The sequence below is a fragment of the Apiospora kogelbergensis genome (genome assembly GCF_038363985.1).
Source record: "Apiospora kogelbergensis strain CBS 113332 chromosome Unknown utg000002l_segment0_segment0, whole genome shotgun sequence".
NCBI classification, from domain to species: domain Eukaryota; kingdom Fungi; phylum Ascomycota; class Sordariomycetes; order Amphisphaeriales; family Apiosporaceae; genus Apiospora; species Apiospora kogelbergensis.
The window spans coordinates 2,017,663-2,029,995 of NW_027117419.1; the positions used below are offsets into that span (position 1 = coordinate 2,017,663).

The following is a 12,333-nucleotide window of genomic DNA, read 5'->3' on the forward strand; positions in this document are numbered from 1 at the left end:
TGCACGATAGCAATTTCGCTCACGCTTGGTCGGCTCGTGAGCACGTGAAGTGTACATCAACGAAGAGCTGCTCAGCTCCGGGATCTTCGACGGAGTGGTTGTCAATGGCGCCAAATACGACCTTGACGTAGGATTCCAGAGATGTCCCTGGCAACCCTCACTTTGACAGACGAACCATACAACTCTGCATATTCAGTGAATGCCTGCACATCTCTAATAAACCTGAAGCAGTCCGTCGCTCTCGGCTCCATTCATTCTTAATCCCAGCCAAAGTCGCAAGACTCCGGCCTCGCGGAGTAATACACTTGCGCCATACATAGGTAGCCCGGTAAATTGGTCCCGGCTGGGCCCCCCGTTGTCCGTCGAATCTCGCGATTTCGCCCACCTTTGATTGACGGTGGCTCATATGCAAGTGCAAATGAACAGAAGCCGAGGTGAGGCTGAGCCTGCGCCCTACTCGGGTTGCAACCCATATGGATACGCTGGGATGCTAGACGAGAGCAGAAACTTGGTGATGGTGCCATGACGCTGCTCTTCAAGGGTTCTCCCGCCTCACATATGCTCAACACGCGGGCCACTACCGATCGGTTTGTGGCTTCCGCCGGCTACAATGCTTAGCAGTCCCCTCGATTACATTTTTCATACCCAAGCTAGACTCTGAGTCAAATCATCATGTACGCAACGGGGCTGCGTTGACCCAACGGGGAGGCTAACTTATTAGGATGCCCGCCAACCAGATATTATGACCCCACGCGGAAAGCGAAAGTAAATTTGTTGTCGGGACTCACGCACGTCACTTGGAGCACTAACCTTAGTTGCTTGTACTACCGTCCGCTAAGCCGAGCCGGTTCGACCGCAGAACCCCTACAGTGAATGCCCTGGCTTAGCCCAATCTCGTCGCCGCCAAGGTTCTTGATTGCCTTGTTCGGAGTACTGCGTCCCAAGAATGAAGACAGCAACCAGGTCGATCCCAGTCAGGCTCTAGTGCAAGCTGCAAGCCGCCTCTTTCTTTAGCAACGGACCGGTGTATCTCGAGCCCAATTATCCATATATCCCACACCCCTATGTAGAAAGAGGTTGGCGCCCGTCCAGGATCTGGCCTTCAAGGCAGCCGATATCGTACAAACAGACCCCCGAGAAGAACCATGCAACACGTGGAGGGTCCGAAGGATCTCTCCAAGTCCACCCGTTGAGGGTTTATCTACTCACCGCTAGAGCGGAACAAGAAGGGGAGCGATACGGAACTTTAGCGGCATGTGATCATTCCTCCCCCAAGCGAGGCTACTCGGCACTTGCTAGAACGATTCCAATGCCTCTAGTAAGGTGGTGCCTAGGATCTCCATTGTCCCATGGTCACATATAGTATTATTACTCCGATAGGGGCAATAGACGCGCCCGGTGCCCTTTATTGAATGAACGAAGCAAACAATGGAGGGTCGAGATTGGCAGACAGCGACTGAGTGTTGATGAGTCGTCCCCTGCAAACACGTCATCTCAGCATGGGACTATTGTCCGGCGTGCATGAGGAGTGTTTGCTGATACGGGGTCTCCCTAGAATACATCCATCGAAGCATCGGATGGGGTAGCTTGTGTCTAGTTCTAGCTATTAATGCGACCTAGGACCTACCTAGAGCGTGTCGTCCGTTGCTTTCGTTGACTCGTACCTTCTGCGAATGCCGAACCACCGTTGATCTGTGGAGGTCGCAGATCATGTCTTGCTGACTGAGATGTGTAATCAGGGCGGTTGAGGCGCTTGTGAATCTTCGCTGATATCTCCGAATGCCACGAGACTACAGACTGTGTTCGCAATCAAGAGCTCACTGCGTAGGCCGTAGTAGACGCAGACTTGCCGAGCAAGAGCAGCAATGCATATTCGATGCAGCGATCATGTCACTAGGGCACCTATGTTGTTGCGTGTGTGGTCCGTTGTAGAGTATTGGGCTCGTAAGATATCGCCGCCGCCATACCACTCTTGCCCATAAATATGCGTATCAGTACTTGCTGTCCAGGTACTCTGGTTGGCCATGCATGCTCGTGGCTCCTTTCGGCATATCGAACCCGCACGATACGACCATATGTAGGGCCTACGCCATGGCTTGCCCTACGAGAGCGTTTTACTGCCGAAGGCTTAAATTCACGCGGTGGAGCAGCAAAACATACATTCTTACCGGTCGTATCTAGATCGTAACACGCTGGGCAATCCTTCTGGCCGTTTCGTTTCGGGAAACACATATATCAAAGTGCGGTTCCACGGGGCCGGCGGCGATGACTTGCTTATCTTTACGGAGTAATGGATTAGAGATCCCACAGGAGCAACCAGACGCTGGCTGTGGTTGGTATTCATTAATAACAAGAGGTTGCAGTACCGCTGCGACTCCCTCCTTGGGAGACAAACTCCCTCATCCCACTGCCAACCCTCCCCCAGCCTTGTGATACGTAAATTCATTGGCCGGGACGAATGAGCGCAAGGGTTCAGTTATAATTTCCGAAGGCTGAGTGCCCCAAGCTGCCCGTTCTTGGGTCAACTGCCCTACCTGAATTCCGGATCGTAACGCATGCGTGCAATTCTCCAAGCCCAGCTTCGATTCGCTCCCCCCTGAGTTTCCGAGGTGGGCTTGTCCGGTGTCCCAAGTCACGCAGTGAGACGAATTCTCACGTCACTGGGAGGCTGGGTGTCGGAGCAACACAAGACATCAACATTAACAGGCGTGATACAGCCGCAGAATCGGTCAGTTGAGCGAGTTAGTCTGATGTCAGTCAATATGAAACGGGATCGGCCGTTGTTTGCACTGCCAGATACGGGTTTCCTGGTGGCGGTCTGGAGACCACATCATGGCTGGTAACATGGCCGGTTTCTGTATGAGGTCACCCATCCATCGGCACTGTTTCCTGTTTCCTGTTTCTTGCTCCAGCTTAACTCATGGTTCTGTGTAGGGTTCTCGGTGTACACGGTCCCAATGTTGTGTCACGATCGTTCCAGGCAGAAATAACTTCCTTCCGCGGCGCGCCCTCCCCCCTCCCCTCGTGTCATGCCATCCGTCTGCCGATAACCTAACCCCCGACGAAGAGCCACTCACTCCCTCTCAACGTGCACAGCCCTTTGTTTCTCTCCAGAAGCAGAATATCACCAAAAGGAGCAACCTTGTCCCACGGCGACACAGTCTTTACTTTACGGCCGATGCGAGGCTATTCTCCTCTTGGTTTGGGGTACCTACCCGTTCCGTCCGTGTCTCCCACCCGCTTCGCCATGCGACTAAGACCTACCAAACGAACCTCGTCTCGTCTCTGCTCCGGGGCAACTATGCGCTTCCTCTCTCTCTCTCTCTCGCTCGCTCGCTCTCCCCCTCTATAGGTGGTTTCTCGTTGGGTAACGATGAAACCGGGACAGGGGAACACGGAAAGAAAGCGAATAATTCTCTGGAGGAAACAACACGGATTATCTCACGGGTAAGGCTGCCCTTTCCCCCTCACTCCCACCCAAACCCACGCCCCCTTTTCGGAGGGTTTGGCCACTAATGCAGGCATCTTGGGTCATGATCGCTACTTCCCGCTGCGCCCTAGGCCCCATGTCTTCGGCGTAGGACCCTCCTCGGAGTATATACCAAGGAGCGAGGCAGGCAGGCAGCACGCGGGTGCGCGAGGAACAACATAGAGAGATAGGCTTGCCGCCAATATAGATGTCTCGGGGGCCGGGCTGTCGGTTGGAACGAATGACAGTTGTTTGAAAGTCCCCCTGATACAAGGTGTACTTGCTGCCCAGGGGTGTGGTTGCAGTGAAACCAGCTCGGGATTTGTCTGTATATATCTGCATCTACTATGTACTATATAAGTATGCCCTCATCGACTACCTGCTTGGACCTGCAGGGAGGATAGATTGGATCATGTACAGACACGAAGCGCAACCCGGATTGGATCAGCAGCAGGCTCTTGGCACACTGTTGGAAACCTGAACATACACATACATACAGGGGTAGAAGTTCTAAGTTTAGCTTCCATATATCAACACGTTCTACTTCCAAGGATCTCCAGTTATAGCAAAAGTCAAAATCTATAAGTGAATCAAACCGGCGCAATCTACCGAGATGCAAGTTCGCATCAATCACACCCTGAATCTAGGAAACTCGCCTTCCGCATTCCCCAACATCCCTTCCTCCCACCTGCCAACCTGGCCTCTCACGTCACACATAAACAGCCCCAAAAGACCCGGACAATATCCCCTAAACGCCCGCCGCGTGCATGGCTCTATGCCACCTCCCTTCCCTTCCCTGGCCCTTTGCCCATCTCCCTCCTAACGGGTCAGCCCGTACCTCAAAGTCTCAATGCCATGCCACATGCTTCCATCCATCCGTCCGCTCCCTGCAAAGAGACAAAAGCTGCAAGTCTTGCCGAAGCGAGAGACAACAGAAACGAGAAACGTCGCGGCGCGACGCCCAATGTGCCTTTTTCTCTCCGAGACCCAGGGTGTGGCGCGCGCACTTACACAGGCACACGCGCGCAACACACATTTGGTCACTCGCTGAGACATGCATATTTACAACTAAGCAAAGCCGCCAGTGTTAGCGACACACATACACATACACATGCACACACACACACACACACATTACAGGTAAGTAGGCCAGGCAAGTATTTCATATCGATGCGCGTCGTATAGACACACAACTTGCATCTTTTACATTTTTAGCAACACGATGTCAGTAATGACAACGTAAACTGTTGGACGTCCCGTCTATCCGAAATCGAACCACACCGCAGTCGGCGGTTTGATCGGGTGATGAATGGAGATGATGGGCAGATGATATGTCATATTGCAGGCGAAAACGCAGATATTGTATTGTATGTGGCTTGAACTGGAAAGGGCGGTGTTCTCCATTTCCCCCTCGGCGGCTTTTGTTTGCTTCACCTGTATGGGGGGCGTGCATCACGTAGACAGGGGGGGGCTAATCTGTGAACATCATCTTCGTTGCTGTTGTCTGTTGTGTACACCCAGAAAAGAAGCAGAATAAGGAAGAGGCTCGCTTCTTCCGTTTCGAGTTGGATCCGCCTAGTCCCCCCCTTGTGAAAATGTGATACAAAGATCTTGTGCGCTGGTAACCTATCGAGATGCGGTGGGCAAGGCCTATCACGCAAACGTAAAAGGGCGCGGGGCCGACAAGCCTAGGGGAACACAGGGAGGGAGCTTTTTCACATTGCACAAGGGTTTACCGATTCCAGTCGCCGATATGGCCGCACCAGGGTAGGGAAAAGCTCGTGTTGGGAAAATACGAATCATGATGGCTGTTGGATCACCTGCCTCGACTTGGCTTTCAGAAAGAGAGGCTGTTCTGTTTAATATATACACTATCCTGTCGGTACCAATGGGCTAATAGAATCAAGGGTGGCAGCGCCACCATCGCATGTCACGCTTCCGAAATCCAATGCAAACATGACTCCATCCCATACAAACACCATGCCAGTAAACACTAAGAATATACAATCGTTGGGGGGCGTCGCTATAGACGTGGTTGCACTCCAGCAAACGCCGTCTCCGCAGGCCACTGGACATCAGGCCAGACCTGGCGGATCGCATCCCAGATGTGGCTGACGTAAATAATCGTCAAGCCCTCGCGGACCTCAGAGGGCACTTCCCGAGCGTCTTTCTCGTTCTGCGCCGGTAACAGGACAGTCTTGACGCCGGCTCGGTATGCCCCAATGAGCTTCTCCTTGATTCCCCCGACACGCTTGACATGACCTGACAGCTGAAATTCTCCCTGTACAATAGATTAGTATAAGTATCATAGTGAAAGTGTACCTCGAGAAAGCAAGGGGTACTTACGGTCATGGCCATGGTTGGAGGCACGGCCCTGCCAGACAGAAGGGAGATGAGTGCAATAGCCTGGGCCATGCCGCTGGATGGGCCATCCTTGGGTATGGCCCCTGACGGACAGTGAACATGAAGACTGCGGTTCTTCATGATGTTCTCCGAAGGATCTTGAGTTAGGCTAAGCTCGTATGCATGGTTTCGGACCCAGCTTCGTGCCACCTTGACGCTCTCCATGAGGACTTTGCCGAGGTTGCCGGTCAACTCAACACTGCCGTCACCGGGCATGTCGAGCACTTCGATGAAGAGGATGCCACCGTTGCCGCCAGAACTGTAAGCGACGAGACCAGTGACGATGCCAGGCTGGGTGGTTTTCTCTGCGATCTCGTCCTCGAATTTCTCGATACCAAGGATAGCCTCGAGGTCCTCCAGCGTTAGTTGAGGCCGGTATGTTTCGGGCTGTCCTTTGTCGTTCGCTTCCACAAACTCAACTGCTTTTGCCCGACATACCGAGCCAATCTCACGCTCCAGATTACGCACCCCTGACTCACGGGTGTACGACTCGATAATCTTGGAGACGACTTCATCGTTGAACATCAGCTGATCTTCTGTCAGACCGTTTACACGTATCTGCTTTGGTACAAGGTGTCGCAAGGCAATATGTCGTTTCTCAAGTGTTGTGTAACCAGAGAACTCCAGGGTCTCCATGCGATCCAATAGAGGACCGGGGATGGTGTCGAGGGAGTTGGCCGTGGCAATGAACAGGACTTTGCTCAAGTCGATAGGAACACCAACATAGTGATCCGTGAACGCGTTGTTCTGCTCCGGATCGAGCACCTCGAGCATGGCGGCTGAAGGATCCCCGTTGTGATTGGCCATGCCTAATTTATCGATTTCGTCCAACAGGAAGACGGGATTCGCCACCCCAACCTTCCTTAGCCCTTGCACAATCACTCCTGGCATAGCAGCGACGTAGGTTCTCCGGTGGCCCCGGATTTCTGCTTCATCTCGCACACCTCCAAGCGAGATCCGATGAAACTTGCGTCCCAATGCAGTAGCAATAGATCTGGCAATGCTCGTCTTACCCACACCTGGAGGGCCCACCAGGATAAGAATAGGTGCCTTCTCCGTCCTCCGCTTGCCTCGTAGCATCTGGACCTTGATACCACTGGCTCGTATCTTCTCCTCAAGCTCGGGGTCGAGAGCAGGGGCCCTCTTCTTTTGTCGCCTTTTTACTAGACTCGAGATCCACAGTCTCCTTCTCTGCCTGCTTGATCTGAGCATCTACCGCCTCGTTGGCTGATTGCATTAATCTGACGATCGTGAGGTATGAGAGTAGACGCTTCTTCACCTTCTCGATGCCGTAGTGGTCATCATCGAGTTGCTTTCTTGCCGCCTCCAGAGTGCCAGGACCGATGGGATCATCGGTTGTAACAGACCACGGGATCTCGGAAAGGGTTTCGAGGTATGAGCGAATGACTTGATACTCTGCCTGTGCAGTGTTCATTTGCTTGAGCCGCTTCATTTCGCGCTCAGCAACCTTGGCGGCCTCTGGCGGTAACTTTGCCGACTCAATCTTTTTACTTAGCTCCTCCAGATCGTCCGGCTCGGACTGGTCTCCTTTACCGCCCATACCACCTAGCAGACTGTTGATATTGAGGGCGGAGACTGGACCTTTGCGGGCACCTCGCTTGTTCTTATCCGAGTTTTCGCGATTGGCAACGGGGACAACTGAAGTGCTTGATACAGCTGTGATCTTGATGTTGCCCTTCATATCGTTGATTTGACGCTCGAGGAGTGCTATGACTTTCTGAATGCGATCCTGGGCATCGGTGGCAGCAAGGACCTGAAGTTTGTCTTCGTACGAGGCATCCAATATGTTCATCATAAAATCGGCAAGGACTCCGCCTTCGGCCGGGGTCTTGTTGGATACGAGCATACCAAGCCGTCTTGACAACAGGGGGTTCAGACCCGAAGAAGACGACGCGGATAGCAAGAAGGCTGAGACCCTGAGGTACGACACAAGCTCGAGCGACAGATGCTTCAACTTGGCGAACAAATCCTCGTACGAAGGGTCTTGGAGCGGGATGGCGTCAACCAACGGTCTGACTCGGCCCTCGAAGAAGGGATCATCCTGAGTAATCTTGTCGACAGACACGCGACCGATTCCCTGGACCAGCAAGCTAAACTCGCCCGAGTTTTGGCCCTGAATGCCCGTAATCTTTGACATGACACCATAGCCATATATGTTCTCTTTCTTGATGATGTCGGCGTCGGGGAGTTCGGGATGCTTTTCGGGCTCGCTGGCCAGGGGAGCGCAGACGACAGGTATCTGGTCGACGCGCGTGGAGCCTTTGGAGGCGCGGGCGTAGACGTTGGAAAGCATGGCGGGAATGTCGCCGCGACTGGAAGGGACCGGGATGCGGAGGACGGAGCCAGGGAAGAGGACGCTCCCCTTGGCCAGAGGGATGACTGGCATCAGTGCGGGCTGCGTCAGAGCCGCCATGTTGGTAAATGTATCTATCTGGTGCTTTGAAGGATGAAGATGGACGATGCTCAGCCGAAAAGATATGATGGAGCGTGTCTCATGGCGAAGTGTGTCGTCTCTCGGCTAGGCCTAAATAGCTTCTGACTACGGAAGTAGCTGGGTTGTGTTGGTTGCGATTGCCTGTTGCTGCTGCTACCGAGGCTTCCAGCTTCCCCAGAACTGAAAGTGGCGTGCGATGGTCCCACTGCAGCCAATCAGAGGCATCTGGTGGCCCTTGGCAGCCTGGGGCGGAGGATCGGCAAATCCACTGGAACCGTCCAGAGGGGACTGGGTGCTGACTGGGCCCCAAGGCCAGTAACAACAACAGCTCCAACGCCTGCATCATCATTCCCTTTCCATTGTCTCGTGATACCCTACAAGCCTACAACGTGTGCATTTGATGCGGTCTGTCCTCTGCAGCAAAGGACCGTGTTGCCGAGCTGATCTAAATCGAAGCCGGTTCGCCGCTCGTATAGGACCGGCCGCGGGTCTCCGGGATCGGCTTCGGCCTTCAAGTCTGAAAGCGCATGTTAGGCAACATCGCAATGACGAAACTATAAGTTATCCTGTGGCGGACGATCTGAGTAGGCAAAGTTCCAAACAGAGTCAACAAAGGGGAACTCGATCAGCAAATTTACTTGCCTCCTTGCCAGCGATATCTAAACCCTTGTCTTATTCATAACATATGTAAACTGTTACCTCTTGAGTATCATCCACCCACGAAAGCCGACCGATCAGTCCGCACTAGCCAGCTTACATACAACGACACGTGTGAAAACGCCAACATGTCTACGTCTGTCAGCCTACCTGCATGCTACGCTCTCTTCGAAGGCTACCCCACCGTGGAAGACTACATGCATCTGCGCCGCGCTTCGGGTCTGACTCCCATGAATGCGCACCAAGCAGCCGCCGCCGTCTCGGGCGCCTGGCACGGCTGCTACGTGGCCGAGACCACGTCTCCCACAAAGGCTGTCGCCATGGGCCGTATCATCGGCGACGGCGGCTGGTACTTCGTCATTGCGGATATGGCGGTGCTTCCTGAGCACCAGCGGCGGGGTCTCGGCGACGCGATCCTGAAGACGCTCATGGAGAGGATCCGGACGCACGCTGCCAAGGGTGATGCCTATGTGACGCTTTTCGCCGACATTGCCGGGAGGAGGCTCTACGAGAAAAACGGGTTCAAGGAGGCGATGCCAAGGGAGATGGGCATGGACATTGTTTTGAAAGACGTCGGTACCAGTGCAAGCGAAAGAGACCTGGCGCGCTAATATTGCCACCCTGATCCAACTACCGTCATGGCAAACACAGCCAAATATTCCGCTAGTCATATAATGGGAATCCTCCGAAGAGGAAGATTGCCAAATAAGTATCCTTCTGGTATGCATATCAATTTCAGACCTCCTGAATGAGTACGAACGCGCGATGTAAAAGTCTAGCATGGGTATCTAGTCAAGTCCGCCAAACTGAGTATATGCTGTAAGAAACCCCCAAAAATCAAGAACGCCCTTCCCACGGATTGTGGAACTCATCCTCGCCCCCAGAGCCGTACAGTGGGCTTTTGGAATTATTGGCTGTCCGCGTTTCGTCGTTCCATTGCCTGGACTCCGCTGCTCCGGGGCTAGTCTCATCGGGCGTGGGCTCGCCCACCTGGAAAGGTGTCGTCTCATCCTCCTCGTCCTCAGCCTCTTCCATGAGAATCTGGGGATCTGACGTCGACAGGATCGGGGCGCCAAGCGGGCCGTTTTTCTGTGATGCCTCGGCTTCCTGTTCTACCGGCTTGATAACCTTAGCTGGTGTGCTAGGCGAAGGTTCATTGGCAAGAAGGCTTTTCTTTCTTTCCTTCTGCTTCCCCTTTCCGAGCGATTTAGTAAGAGAACCGGAGCTCCCAACAGTTCTGGCTGCTGGGCGCGTAGAAGTGTGTGAAGAAGGTCGCGACTGCGGCGTCACACCCCACGCGCCCGTATCAGATTGGTAGACTGCTGACTGCCCGTACCATCGTTCCCGTGATGGTATATTTGCCGTGATGACAGGATACTGCACTCGTTAGTAGGCTGGTTTAAGGGTAGTTGGTTTCGAACAAGATGGATGACATACATTCCAGTCGCCAAACTCTAATTCCCTTGCCTTATCATACAGGCTTTCGTCGCCTGAATCCAGCTCGGTCTCGTCTGTAGCACCTCCACTGTACTTGGGGTTCGACCCGCTGGGTCCGCCGTCGCTATTTAGGAGCGGCGTGTTCGCGGTTAATTCCCCTCTGACCTCTGCTGGCTTCGGAATCCAATACTTTGCTTCTCCACTCCGCTTATACCTCATGCCGTCCTTGATTCTGGCAAGCCGGGAGCTCGAATCTTCGTGAGCAATCACCTTGCCAGTGGAGTCAAATACACGGTAGTTGTATTTGTCACCACTAAATGTCTCCTTGGAGTCTTGGATGAGGTCTATGACGCCAAAAGCATCTCGCAGAGCATACTTGACGGGCAACCTTGCCGCAGATACCGTGTTGTCGGCGTAGTCGTGGTAGGAGAAAGCGTACCAGTGCGCCACCGCGAAAGCGGGCATTTCGCAGCAAATCAATGCATCTTGAATAGCAGCGGCCAAGTTGTCGGAGGTGTAGCCCTCGACGTTGTCAGGGATCGCGCCCAGCCATACCAAAATAGACAGAAGGAATCCTTGCCAATACGAAGCGAAGATGATGAGCTTGATGCACAGGAACTTGGGCACCGGACGGAACGGCAGCAAATCGTTATGCATGCAGACCCAAAAGAGGCCAAGGGCGTACAAACTAATCGTAACGCTTAAGTTGTATATGATGCCACTCCAAAGATAGCCGGAGGTTAGGCCAATATAACCCTCTTGATAGGTGCCTGTGGCCTTCATGATGATGGCAGCAAGCGCTAGGATAGGCTTGAGCCAGGCGTATTGCAAGATACCTCGCTTGATGGCAAGGAAAGTGTAAGGGTCCGATATGTCGACTTTAGGTAGGACATGGTTCAGGGGCCACAGATGCTGAACGGGCGAGCGGCCGTGAGTCATAATCAACAGAGCCCTTTCGCCACTCAGATAGTTGATCAGGAGCTGAAAGAAGGCGTAGATAGTAAACGCTTCGTATATATCTCGAATCGGGTCCAAGAATTGGGCTGCCACCAAGGAAATCATGCTAACCCAGGAGGATATCGAATATATAGGCACCATGAGAAGCAGTCGGACGGTATATCTCTGGGATAGAGGCTTTCGGTAGTTCTTTCTGCAGGAGTATCAGTGCCCGGCCGTAAGGTATTTGCCTGGTCAGAGGGTACGTACAGTTGGAACCATATTGATCTATATTGGGCAGCGTTGAAGTCAGTACAGGCATTTTGATTGGACAGCAGTCTGCAGAGGGGATCGCAACAAGGGAAATAGCCTCACATTATAGAAAGGACGGTCGCTATAATCGAGGCAACGCCCGCTGTGATGGTGGTCGCAACCTCGAACTTCTCGCCTGTACCGCTGACCATGTTGAACTGCAGGGCCGTCGCAAAGGCAGCCGGCTTAAACTTATCTGAAGGAAGTTAAGAAGAGAGGCGGCCGAGCAACCGAACAGACATCATCAAAACCGAAACAACTGGGCAGATAGAGACAGTGAAGTGTCTGACGCGCGGTGTGCGGCGTGTCGCATGAGCAATGGGAAATCAGATGGTGGTGATGATTGGGGTGAGGGAGCTAATGTTCCGCCTGTCTACCTGATGATGGCATGTGCGGCAACCTACGTCTCAAGAGATACCTCAAGCTAATCTGGGTGCTGGATGCTAGGCCCCCCCAGTTACTGATCCCCCCCAGCAGCAGCCCCCCCGCCTATCTCCCTGAACGGACAAGTACTTAGGGGAATTGTACTGACTTGTACTGACTAACCTTCTAACTAGCACAAAGCTAACAGGGGTGACGCAGCTAGAGCCCCCGCTGAATATCTGAGCTGCAGCGCGCGTCATTAGGTAAGATGTGAAGTATGTAGCTGCTTTAAATAAGTCGA

General features: G+C 53.3%; 3 protein-coding genes across 3 annotated transcripts; 1 reads left to right on the forward strand and 2 right to left on the reverse strand.

The window, feature by feature from the left end:
• Positions 1-5,492: 5,492 nt before the first annotated feature.
• Positions 5,493-8,306, reverse strand: PG998_003525 (uncharacterized protein; the record flags this gene model as incomplete). The annotated part of the gene is made up of 3 exons (XM_066870343.1): positions 5,493-5,750; positions 5,816-6,991; positions 7,053-8,306. 3 exons carry the CDS (start codon positions 8,304-8,306, stop codon positions 5,493-5,495), a joined length of 2,688 nt encoding a protein of 895 aa, XP_066734093.1.
• An 806-nt stretch (positions 8,307-9,112) lies between these two features.
• Positions 9,113-9,595, forward strand: PG998_003526 (uncharacterized protein; the record flags this gene model as incomplete). Its single annotated transcript, XM_066870344.1, has 1 exon — positions 9,113-9,595. One exon carries the CDS (start codon positions 9,113-9,115, stop codon positions 9,593-9,595), a length of 483 nt encoding a protein of 160 aa, XP_066734094.1.
• A 226-nt stretch (positions 9,596-9,821) lies between these two features.
• PG998_003527 (uncharacterized protein) lies at positions 9,822-11,821 on the reverse strand (the record flags this gene model as incomplete). The annotated part of the gene is made up of 3 exons (XM_066870345.1): positions 9,822-10,361; positions 10,422-11,571; positions 11,733-11,821. The coding sequence occupies 3 exons, from the start codon at positions 11,819-11,821 to the stop codon at positions 9,822-9,824; spliced, it is 1,779 nt and encodes a 592-aa protein (XP_066734095.1).
• Between the last annotated feature and the right edge of the window lie 512 nt (positions 11,822-12,333).